Raw genomic sequence first — 13,095 nt, 5'->3', positions numbered from 1 at the left:
AGAAGAACAATAGATAGTTTAGAAATCCACTTGCAGATTTGGTAAGCAAGCAGTTTTCATGAGCAGGCTCCTAATTGGCAAGCTGTTAGAGTAATCCATTCACCTTTCTCCAACAATTCTATTTCCAAGGGTTTCCTAGAGCCTTGGGGCCTCAGCGAAGTAGGCTGGATTTGGGCCTGACTTAGAACAGAAGAAGACATTCAATTCCATGTCTTTTTCCATAGAACATTTTCCCAATAGGGATTCATTTAAGTTAACTAGGTATTCTTTTAAAATGAAAATAATTATAAAACATAATTCTTTACCTCTGCAAGATGGAATGGGGAATTTTTTTTTTAAATTTTGTATGAAGAAACAGATCTATTTTCTAATGTCCAGCACTTGGGAGGCTGAGGCAGAAGGATCCCTATGAGTTTGAGGTCAACCTAGGTTACATAGTGAGTTCAAGGCTAGGCTGAACTGCATAGTGAGACCCTGTCTCAAAACAAAACAAAACAAACAAAACAAAACAAAACAAAACAAAACAAAACAACAAAAAACCCCCACCTCCCCAAAAATGTATTTTCTAATGTTTCTGTAATGGGTACATACAGTGTAATAAAAAAATAACCTGAAGGAAGGTTAAATTGCATTTATATCTTGGCACGAAGTATTCAGACTGATAAATCTCTGACAACAAGGGGAACAGCATGTAACACTTCCTACATACCAGGGTCTGAGCCAATATAAATCCTCACAGCAGCACTTTCTGAGGTTCATAGACACCCTCCCCATCAAAAGATGAATTCACCAGAGAAGTTTTGGAATTCAAAATTTGATTTTAGTTCACTGAAAATCATACATATATGGACATTTATATATGATATACTTTAAATATGAGCTGATCAAAAATATGGTGTTCAAGTAAAAAAATTATTACAGTAAAAGACACATTGCCATTAATCCCCTCACAATACCCCACCTCACTCTGAATATACTTAGCCCATTGTTCTTGACATTTTCAGACACAGTTCTGGAAATCCACATTTGTCAGTCTTTACAGATGTGATCAAAAATACAGTGAATGCTGGTGCCGAGTGCCATCTAAAATAGTACCGTGACCTCATCCATCTTAGTGACAAACTTCTAGCTCTTCCCCAACGTCAAAATGACCGTGAAATGTAAACTGTGAATCAATTTAGGAGACTGAGGCAGCTATGACAGTACAACTAAAGACCCTCAACTAAGAGGATTTTCAGAACTGCTTCAGAAAGTGGCAAGAAAGGTAAGTGTGCTTGAAGTTTGAGGGTGCTTGTGGGGGGTTAATGGCAATGTGTCTCTTACTTTATTAAAATTTAAAAATTCAATATTCACTATATTTTCTGATCACAACTCCTATGATTATCACTGAACTAAACACAAAGTTATCTGCCTATCATGAAATATTTTCTGTCACCACACACACACAGAATACCAATGTGAAATATATGGGCAGAGATGTAGGTCACTGCCAATCTTACACGCTCCCCTTTCTTCACCTAAATGGGGGAACCAGAGAGTCCTTGCTTAGAGAAGAAATACCCAGGAGAGTCACTTGGCCCTTTCTGGACAGATGTGAATGAGAAATAAACTTACTGGAATAGCCAGAGGTTAACATATGTAGCCCATGCCCTTTGCCTCTGCATTTTCTATGGCTACTTTTATACTACTATGGCAGAGTGGAGTTACATAAACTGTATGACACACAGGCTAAAATATTTATTATTTGGTCCTTTGCTAACCCCTGGGATAAGCTGGTGAGAACTGGAGGGCTGTGTGTTTCCAGTAGCTAGAGTTTTTTGACACCACTAATAGACTTAGTAAAGGTCAAATGGCACCACTGCAAGCTGTATGCAAAAATCATTTATTGAATAGAGAAAAATGGTAGGAGAGCTCAGCGGGTTCAAGGTTCTCTACTGGAATAGGCTTGCTGATCTCTGAAGAGTTTGTGCTCTTTGGTACACAAGTCACAGTGTGTACAGGTATAAATCAGACACACAGCTCACCTATGTACAGACCAACAAACAGCAGCACAAAGTAAGGTGACAACCGTCCTGGGTTTATTGGGGATGGGAGCAGGATAATCTCTTAGATACAGGACTTTCATACCTAAGTCTAACAAGCAAAGTCCTGGGCAAACTCACATGATTTGGTCATGCTAGTAGAAAGTATGGTGGGACAAATGCAAAGATGACTTTTCTAGTAAACAACATTCAAGATTTGGGGGAGATACCGTATAAATCAACTGGCCCATTAAACTAATGTACTGGGAATTAAAAATGCATTAATTGTTTAAAAGACATAATTTGGCATTCATGCTTCATGAAAATCAAGATTTAAATTGACAAGTAAAATATTTAATACTCATAAAACCCAGCATCATCAATTTCAGCAAAATATCAGTATTAAAATTAATCTGTGTAGAGTTTTACTTGTACTTAATTTTGTTCAGGTTGTATAAAAATGGAATTTATACCTAAAACATGATAGGACTTTATAGCTCAAACTTAATGTTTGTATGTATACAACCAGCATTATAATAAAACTAATTTGAGGAAACAGAGGCTTAATGTTGAAGTTAAATTGAGGAGAATTTATTTTCCCTTAAAAGTTTTGTATATTACTTACATTTAAGAAAACGTCTATTGTCTGCACTTTAGACGGGAAGAAACTAAGGCTTATAAAGGTAAGCAAAGTTGCCTAAAGTCATGTAGCAAGTTAGTAGTGAGACTGAAACTTCACAGTGCTGCCTGTTTGGAGGGAATGACATATACTGGAGCCTCAGGGGCAGATTCTGTGAGGGCCAAAACCAGAAGGCAACCTAGGCTTCCCTGGTATTCAGAAGACAAAGAAGCTGAGACAGCTCAGAAAGCAAGATGAGATACAGTGGTTGGCCGAGGGTCCTCCTGGCATCCCACAGACACCTGACAATTAACTAACCCATTCTCCATGAAGCCCAGGCTGGGTGCTAAGGATGCAGGTTTATCTGTGCCTTCCCAGTCTTCAAAGAGTCAATGGTTTTGCTTCTATCTCTGAGATGTCCGTTCAGAAGGAGACTAATTTTAATGTCTACAGAATCTCAACGTCTACCATACCTGCTCATGTTCAGTGAAAGTTATTCTAATTTAGCCTTTTCAGTACAGCTGAGTAACACCCACCCAAATCCTGCTGCTCCTCTGCAATAGAACAGTAAGTAGGAGGGGTAGAAGACTGTGGAAGCAGCAAAGAGACCTAATCAGTTACCCATTCCAGACACATCTGCGGCATACCTGTGATAGTAATGGAGCTATACTGGATGTCACGGGGTACACATGAGTCCGTTCTTGGATTCAAAGGGTTATCTTATGAAGAAAAATAATTAACAGCACATAACCCTTAAGATGATGTTATATACACCTGTAGTGTTCTAAGTGCTTTACATTCAGTCCTCACAACTGATCTGTGAGGTATTACTATTATCACCAAATAGCTAAATCATAGAAACAGGATTACACGTACTAGCAAAGGCAAGGCAGGATCAGCACCCAAGCAATCTGGCTCCAAAGGCCACCGTGCTCTTACCTGCTGCACTCTGCTGGGGCTAAATGTCAGCTTTCAGACAGGGGGATTCACCTGACTGACTCAGTCAACACGAGATTCCCCCACCCTCACTTCCTATCAATGTGCTGCAAAGTGCATGGGCTTTTAAATCAGGTATGGGGTCAACTCTAGGCCTGAGAACAATACTGCTTGGCCTCAGCTTGCACATTTCTAAACTGGTCATAATAAAAAGTGGGCTATTCTGAGATTCAATGAGATGACGTGCATAGTTGACCTTCAGTATTTGTTTACTCACGGTCAAATTCCATCTTTGTTCAGCTCAGTGTTTTCCCAGCTACTTCCTGTCCCTTGTCTACAGGTAGAGAGATGCAAGAAGGAAAGGGGGACAAGAACAGGAGAGGGAAACATGGCTTCAACCTTGCCGGGTTTCCTCTCTGAAACACTCAACACAGCCCTGGAGACTCCCGAAGGTATCTCTGTCCTGCATCTGCAGAAGCTTTTCCAGTTTAGAGTACACACCAGAAAGGTGGACGAGAGGTTGCTGAACCAAGAAAATACACATAGGGCAAATGGTTAGTAATCTGTACTATCTCAGCAGACAACGAGAAAAAGAAGAAACAGAAAATTTATTGACACTTTTGTTCTAAATGCTCACATACAAAGATTTCACTTCACCTTGTAGTTTTAGAAACATTCTGGACATGTCAAATAAACTCTTGAACTTTAAAATAAAAGAAGATTGACTGGAGTGCATGTTTGGGAGGGGAGCGAAGGGGTGGGATAATTCAGGAGAAAAGAAAAAGTACTGAGTTTAAAGCAGCTGTTGCTCTAGGCTCCCCCTCCCTGCCTCCACACCCGTGCCCCAGGATTCAGGGTTCTCACCAAGACAGGAGCCTCAGATGCTGCTCCTGGGAAGGTATATCTGCCTCAGCTCCACCCTACTCTACTAAAAATCACTGCCTCAAAGGCTCTCGCCTTAAAAAAGATTTTCAGTTCAAAAGACTACAATAGCCATATGTTAATATTCTTCTATTTTTCTTTCTTTTTGGTACCAGGAATCAAACTTATGACCTCATGCTTGCCAGGCAGGCACTGTACCACTGAGCTGTATCCCCGGCCCTGTTCTTCTAATTATTTATTAATAATAAAATGCAAGTAAAAACTACTAAAATGTCATTATATGCATCCCTTTTCTTCTTTGTTTTACAGTGCTGGGGGAACAAACCCAGGGCTTTGCACATAACTAAGCAAGTACTCTGTTACTGGGTACATCCAACCCTGGTATCATCTCTGTTTGTGGGTTGTTTTATTTTGTTTTCTTGACACAGGGTCTGGCTATTTAGTTCAGGCTGGTCTTGAACTCACTATGTAACCTGAGCTCGCCTCAAACTACAGTGATCCATCTCCCTCAGCTTTCTGAGTGCTGGGATGTGTGGCTTACACACTTTTTAAGGTACAAATTCTTTTTTTTTTGTTTTTGTTTTTGTTTTTCTCCGGTACCGGGAACCGAACTCACGACCTTGCGCTTGCCAGGCAGGTGCTTTTTCCGCTGAGCTAAATCCCCAGCCCCTAAGGTACAAATTCTTACAATACCTTGTGATGATAAAACTGAAATGGTTTTATGAATTCTGTTGGTAGCATTATAAACTGGTACTTTTTTTTTTTTTTTTTGAGAAAGGGTCTCGCTGGGTGTGGTGGTACATGCCTTTAATTCCAACATTCGGGAGGCTGAGGCAGGAGGATTGGTGTGAGTTCAAGACCAGCATGGGCTACATAGAGAGACTCTGTCTTGAGAGAGAGAGAGAGAGAGAGAGAGAGAGAGAGAGAGAGAGAGAAAGAAAGTGAGAGAGAGGGGGAGAGAGAGAGAGGGTGCGAAGGAGAGAAGGAGGAAGGGAGGGAGGGAGGAAGGGTCTCAATAAGCTAATACATCTTACTTGTCAATAAAATGTGAGTCTGGTTGGGCTGGTGATATAGCTCCGTGGGAGAGTGCTTACCTAACGTGCACGAGGCTTGTACTGATTCTCCAACACTTTAGGGGTCAGGGAGAGTCCACAGAAGTTTCTACTCCCTAACTAATAACTCTATTCACAGGAAATGATCCTAAGGAAATTATTCAACAGAAATGAAAGGGATGAAGGTAATGGCTCTCATTATACAATTAATTATTAAAATCCAAATAAGGAAATAATCTAAATATTCTCTGATATTCTTCCACTGGACCCTATATACTTTGTTTTATATTGCCTATTACATTTTAATGATTTATTCAAAAACTCTCTCCCATGGACTCCATGGGTGAAGAGTTAAATTATCTAAATCCCTGGCATATAACAGACTATAGAAATTAAGAACAAATACTGAAGTATTTGTAATGTTAATAAAAATAATGTAAAGTGCATGTATACTAGGAATGAGACTATAGTCTATATTCCCATGGAAATGATTATACAAAACTGACAACAGATACAACTCACTAGAGCAGTGATGGTGAACCTTTGAGAGACCGAGTGCCCAAACTGCAACCCCAAGCCTACTTATTTATTGCAAAGTGGCAACACTGCAATTAAACCTGAATACTGAGGTTTTGGTTGAGGAAAAAAACAAGTGTTACCTGATGCCCTGCGGGTAGGGCAACTCGGTCCATGTGCCACTGTGTGAGAAGGCTGTGTGTACCCAAAGTTCACCACTACTGGACTCAAACTATCACTGGATACTTTTTGAATTCTTTTAAACATTACAAAGTTGTTTTGATACCTTGGAAGTGAAAAAGTGGGGGAAATTTGCTGTCATATACACCAAACTTGATCTCAGAATAGATGAAATGGTCACTGTGAAAACTTAAAGGGGCTCCCCAGTTCACCCCCAACACTCAGTGCTCTTTCTTTGCTCAACAGTAAAAAGACCCAAAACACTTATAGATCATATGCAGTATAGTCCATTGTCAAGTTAACAAAAAATCTCCAACAAAGGCTGTGTGCTTCAAAGACAAGGGAACAGTCCTCTAAGCAATCCTTTAGGACAGCGAATTGCTGATTCCTAACAGCAGGGGGTGCCAAAGGGATCGCTATTGTTCCCAGGAGATGGCCAAGACAAGGGCTGCAGTCACCTCGGTTAGAAGCGCTTAGGTTAGTGTAAAGCCTGAGAATGCAGGCTTTCCCTCAACCAGGGCGCTCAGCGTGTCCGTAGACCTCAAGAGACAAAAGCTACATTGCTATCTTCACCAAGTTTGATAAGTAACCTTTCCTTGAATTATAAGCAGAGGCAAGAAATCACAGTAGTATGTATTAGCACTGTCGGTGATTGTCATGAACACAAATCCCAGCTAACAACACAGCACATTACAGTTTGTACAGATTTCTCAAATACCGCTTATACTCACCACCACCTTGGAACAACAGACTTCCAGAGTGATGTTAGCACTGCAGCTGGGTCTTGTTATTTACTCTATTCATAAAGCCACATGTGTTACTACACCACGTTCAATAACGTGATGACTTGAAATATAACAGAATTCTTTTATATTCTAGTAAATTTTATTTTATGCACTTACACACACTTTTCTGAGAAGGGCTTTTATAGGCTTTACCAGACTGGCACAGGGGTAGAAAAGGTTAAGAACATCGGCTCAGTCTAAAGGCAGGCAATTGAGAGGAAAAATCAAATTTGATCTGAACACAGTTGTAGAGAAAGGTATTTTAAGTCACAAGAGAAAAGTGGCCACAGTGAACATTTTCATTTAGCTTGAATTCCTTGAAGAAGGAAAATCTACAAGTTTTGCTTTTCAGGCTCCAAGCGCGCCAATGTTTCAAGAGGCCTATTTGTAGATATGACATTCAAAGATCTACCTTATCCAATTTGCTACTGCAAAGCAGGCTGTTTGTAGTGCAGGCACAAAGGCATGAAATAACAATGCAAATGTTGTCCCCAACATCTCTCTGGAAGTAATCATTATATGTGGACTCTCCCGAGAGCAAGCACATTCATTTGATGAACAAACAAGAACAGATCTGAAATGCGAGAAGGAAAGGACAAGATACCGAGATAAATAACAAGAGTCAGTACTTACATTCGAACAAACAGCGACTCTTTGGATGTCAGACCAGGAGATGAATACTTTTCAACCAGGGCCAAAGTACTGAAGCCAAACTTATGAATGGGCTCGTTGGAATCCAGCGGGGGGAAATCAGTGTCCACCTCCCCATCATCCTCAGCAATATGAAGACAGTAGGCACTGACATTGTCACTGAAAGGAAAACCAACAAGGTGAGTGCATGTCAAGGTAGGGAGGGCACAAGGAGAACACAAGGTATTGTGTACAGTAAGTAAACTGAGGGCACTGCTGATCTGCACCCCAAGCCTGTAGGGGTTCGAACCTCCAAATCCTACTTCAACAGATAAGAGAAAACACATGGCAGAGCAAAGAAGGAAAAACAACTGAAATGGGTATGCTAACTGTTTCATTGGTTGCTTGATCTACATAGCTGTTTTTGTGGTACTGAGCATTGAACCCAGAACCTTTCCACTGAGTTGCTTCCCCAGTCCCCCTTAGTAAGACAGGTCTCACTAAGTAGCTAAGTTGCCTAGGCTGGGCTTGAACTGGTGATTCTCCTGCTTCAGCCTCCCAGAGTGCTGGGACAGGTGTGAACCACCAAGTCCAGCTCTATATAGATTATTTTTATTAAGTGCTACTGATCATAGAGATCTCTTCCAATATTTACTGAGTACCTGTTGTGGACAGGATGCAGAACATAATCCTGGAGATCAAAGTTGAGATTTAGTACCATCCCTAAAGGCACAGAAACAGTACAGTAGGGGGAAAAAAGTAAGCACTACACTAATTATAGTTAGATACAACAAAACTATAAATATAGGGAAAAACTATTTAGGGAGAGCCAGAGGCTTCTGATTAATGGGTAAGATTAAGACACTACCTTTCAGAAGGATGCAAGACAACCATGACCATCCATCAGTTTTCTTTTCTCTAAGAGCAACTAACTCACATGGCAGGATCTGACCTCGAAAATTATGGATCCTTAGCAGAATAAAAGCAACGGCCTGATTATCCTGATGCAGACACCTGGGCCTCCTGACCACTTCTGACAATTCCCACTTCCCCAGAATGCCCAGTCAGCACTCCCAGCTCTGAGGCTTTCCCAGTTTAGAATCAACACACCCCTCCTCCTCTCTCTTTTGGGGAAGTAAGAAGGTGATTTGTTAAAATAGGGTGGGAGACTATCCTAGCATATAGACAATTTAAAATTAAAAACAACTTAAGCACTTTAAGATACCCTGCTCCAAAGCTGAATTGTGAAATTGCAAATCTGCTAGCATTTAGAAACATCCCAGCTTAGGAAGCACAATCTAATAGTTCAGAAGGCAGTAGAGTTCTAAATTCTGTAGCTTAAATTTAGAGTTTTAATTACATGATTGATGCTTAAATTAATTAATTACAAAGTGTATGCTAATTGTTTAATTGGTTGCTTGATCTATAGAGATCATTTTTTGAATTAAATGAGTTGATTTACAAAGTTTATTGATTGGATGTGACAATGAATTATTTCACTGACTACCTGATTTGCAATTTTCCCAATTAATTCACAAATCTTTAGCTGCAACTCTGCTTATTGAGAGAGAGCCTACTTCAGGTGATCTATACTCAGGGAGTCTGTCATGACTAGGAGATTATTTATTATAGAAAACAGGTAACAGGGACAGATTAAAATTAATGGAAACTGTAAATTTGCTAAATGGATGGATAACAAGAAAGTAATCTGGCTATGTTTGTCACTATAAATTTCATGTATTTGCAATGCTGTTAAGAAATTTAAAATTCATCTCTGAATGGTATAGGAAACTTCTGGATCTTTGTAGCAGGGTACCAAATTGACCACAAAAAACTGCAGAAGCAAAAGAAAGTACTTCAGATGATGAAAATGTCATGGTATAGTGCTAAAAGTTTTGTGATCAGAAAGACTTGGGTTCAAATCTCAGTCTCATGGTTCATGGGCAAGTGGTTTCAGAGAATATGCTTCACTTTCAAGTTTCAATTTATATGTCTACAAAAAAGGGTATAATTACCTACTTCAGGAGTTGTAAAGATCACGTGAAATAATACATGTAGTACTTAGAATATAACAGAAATAAAAAATAGTAAAGTAACATTAATAATAAAATCAAACGGAAACTATTACAATACTTATATTGTGGATGCCTCTTAGAGCAAAAAACAACAATGAAACTGAGCAGCTCATCAGATACACTCATCTGTAACTGGAGTTAACACACGCACTGCGCTCCAGCCTTGGGGCCGCTAAGCCTCTAGGGTTTTATGGAGAGGGAAGACATTGATGGGACAAGCAACAGACAGCACAGATTATTTGTTGCCATGTAAATCAACCTGAGAAATGTCTGTGATCCCCCAGCATCACAGAAGTTCAAGGCCAAGTAATAAGTCTATTGATCAAAATAGAAAGCCAAATACTGGTATCAGAAGAATTCTGCTCTGATTGTCATGGGACGCCCTCAAATCCCCTCAAAACAAATTCAACTAATGTCACGGGCTCAGACCTGAAAGCAAAGAAAGGGCTCACTGCCAAGTGCTATTATTCTCTCTCGTTCTTAAATACAAAGTGTGAAATCCTTCATTCAAAAACATCTGTAAAGCGCCTACCTTGTGCTGCAGCCTGTCCTGGGCAATGGGAACCCAGCAAGGAAAAGAATGATTTCCCACTATATTACATAGAATAATGGAAATCTCTTCCAGATCATCAGTAAAGTTTATCAGCAAGCAGTGCACCAACCCCTTAGTTGAAAATCTGAGGAAATAGTGACTAACACTCTGTATTTAATGTGTGGACTTACTGGTTCCTTCATGTCTTTATAAAGGAATCATTAGGAGAAAAAGCTACTGCTGTATTTTGACTTGTAAAACTGGGACTCCACATTCATACTCATACAACACTACAGTATCATTGCCTATATTCATAGAGCACTCTGTGCCAGACCCTGTGCAAAGAGGTTTGGATACATCAGCTCACTGAATCTTTACATCAGCTCTGTGAGTCAGTTATTTGTACCTGTACCTTATGAATTAGAAAACCTAGGCTCAGTGGGGTTAGTAGCTTGCTCAAGATTAGGCGGCACGTAAGAGACAGAGCTGTGTGTCCCTCTGCTAAAGCTATGGGGTGTCACAACTTCCCAAGGTATCTGGGAACTCACACTCCTACGGGAATGCCACATTTGGCATTTGATGAGAAGAAAGAAATCATAACACAAGACGAAGATTTATCTGAAATAGCTTTTCTTTACAGATGGGTGTAGAGACCTAGAAAAGAACAGTAACAAAGTGTTGATTACATAATTAAACAGAGATAAATACAGTCTAGAGAATTTAAGCCTCCCTACTTTTGTTCAATAATTCTTATTTCAAACCACAAATTGGTGGCACTTTGAAATGGGAAAAAAAAGGGGACCTCTGGTCCCCATCCCAGGCATTTCCCAATACAAACGCCTAGACACAAGGAAAACAGGGCATCTTCTTATGACACTGATGAGAGGAAAGAACAAGATTTTTGTAGTCACATCTGGTTTTAATGCTGACTCGACCTCCAACCAATAAGGGACCAAATCTCTTTGAGCTCCATTTTCTTATCAGAGAATCACCTGGATCTCTAAGAACCTCTGTGTGTCCTTTTGATTGCCCATAGTCACTACTTCTGCACATCAATTGTCACCTGGCTTTTTTTCCTACTTATGCATCTACATTCTCCTAAAGTGTAAGGATTCTTCTATTGTCTCCTCATACTTACTGCAGAAAGAAACAGCCAGGGTTTATGAAGTACTTAACAAACATTTGTGAAGTGAGTAAACACATGACTGTGTAGACTGAAGCACTACAAAAACATAAAGAGTGTTATTAATGACGTATGTATGTTAATGAGGTGGGGGGCTGTAACAAGCTTTTTCTTGCTTGTCATAATGATACCTTAACCAAATGGAGTTTTCTAGGCAGAACACATGAGTCAAAGACTATAGTTCAAGAAAGGAAGAAGGCAGTACAGGAAGAGGAGAGGATAAAATGGGAATTTTTACAGTTCATCAGGGTATGAGAATTGGGGGGCCAGAGATACAACTCAGCGGCACAGCACCTGCCTGGCAAGCATGAGGTCATGAGTTCGATTCCTGGTACCAAAAAAAGAAAAAAAAAAAAAAGGATATGAGTACTGGCACTCCCACCCTTTTGGCAGTACTAGGACTGAAACCAAGGAGTGCTGAACTCCTCAGCCCTTTTACATATTTTATTTTGAGGCAGGATCTAGCTATGTTGCCCAGGATAGCCTCAAACTTGTAAAGTGAAAGAAGATTATAGCTAGGTAAAATTTATCTGTGATATACATATAAAAAGATTAGAAATAGAAGTACCAAAATGTTGCCAGGGTTATACCTACATTTTCTTTCTAATATTCTGGTATTTTCCAAATGTCCTGCATATATGTAACTTTCATTTTCTTTATAAAATATTTGTTTCCAATAAGGATAATACATGTAGAACATATATGGCTTAGAAATATGGAGAAGTACAAGCAATGGAAGAAAACCTCTCAGCCCATCACACAGAATCATTTGCCCTACAGACTGAGCTATGCCTGCCTCAGCCACATACCTAAATTTCTAAGCATTCACTGTCTCTACCAGATTCTAGAATTACAGAGGAAATGATCACACCTGCTGTGTAGAGGATGACCTAGGTGACTCTCCTTGAAAGAGGCGCACCTGCCTCCATTTTGGCTGAGCCTGACCCTATTTCATTGTACTGATGTGTACAGAGCTGGCTGGGACCCTTTCCTTCTCCCTTCAATTGCATATTGGTCTAGCTGAAGTGCTGATGGTAGTCTTTGAAGATGGCAGGCATGTTTCCATGAACCCCGTTATTCCCAAGCGTGAGCTGGGGTGAGGCGGGATGTGTGAGCCAATGCTCCATGCTGTCGGCTGATAGAAGCTATGACTTCCTGGGGCTTGAATGATTACATACCAGAGCTGAAGAACCAACCCCAAAACACTAGATACTATCTCAACTGTGTTATGCAGATTACTCTTTCTGCATATCCTGCTCTCTGCATGTGCAGAGATGATTTCAGGCCTCCTACCTACCCAGCTCGTGGCATTCACCTACTTCCCACAATTCTCACAGTCACTCATCCTCAAGCTGTTCCCTTCTTCATGAATAAATAAAATCTGGGTTCCGCCTTGGGCTGAGGTCTTTGTTCCTGATAGGCGTCATCATGGTTGGACTTAGGACCCCTTGGCTCCCCATAACTACAAATATGCCTTAGTGTCTTTATTCTCACCATGGGTTGCACTGGAAGTGGTAAAATGGAATTAACTCATTAGAATTCCAATAACTTTTCATGGGATTACAAATATAAAATCCCTGGGCCGAGACAAGGACTGGGAAGGGCTCTCTATACTACTGCATACAGGTTTCACAAGAGCTAAATGACTTCGAGCTGGGTGTGGCAGTGCACACCTGTAATCCCA

The 13,095-nt window shown here is 40.3% G+C and overlaps 1 protein-coding gene across 5 annotated transcripts in view; it reads right to left on the bottom strand.

Annotated features, from left to right (window-relative positions):
- Mapkap1 (mitogen-activated protein kinase associated protein 1) overlaps nucleotides 1-13,095 on the bottom strand; it is a 230,844-nt gene that overhangs the window by 97,645 nt on the left and 120,104 nt on the right. For all 5 annotated transcript variants that reach the window (XM_005382456.2, XM_005382455.2, XM_013513217.1 and 2 more), the window contains one exon: nucleotides 7,625-7,801. In XM_005382456.2, coding sequence (XP_005382513.1) covers nucleotides 7,625-7,801 — 177 coding nt within the window. The remainder of the gene's footprint in view (nucleotides 1-7,624; nucleotides 7,802-13,095) is intronic.

The sequence above is a fragment of the Chinchilla lanigera genome, unplaced genomic scaffold, assembly GCF_000276665.1.
Source record: "Chinchilla lanigera isolate Chin_1 unplaced genomic scaffold, ChiLan1.0 scaffold00018, whole genome shotgun sequence".
Taxonomy (NCBI): domain Eukaryota; kingdom Metazoa; phylum Chordata; class Mammalia; order Rodentia; family Chinchillidae; genus Chinchilla; species Chinchilla lanigera.
Note: the sequence above shows the minus strand (reverse complement) of the source record. Positions and strands in the feature narration are given on the sequence as shown.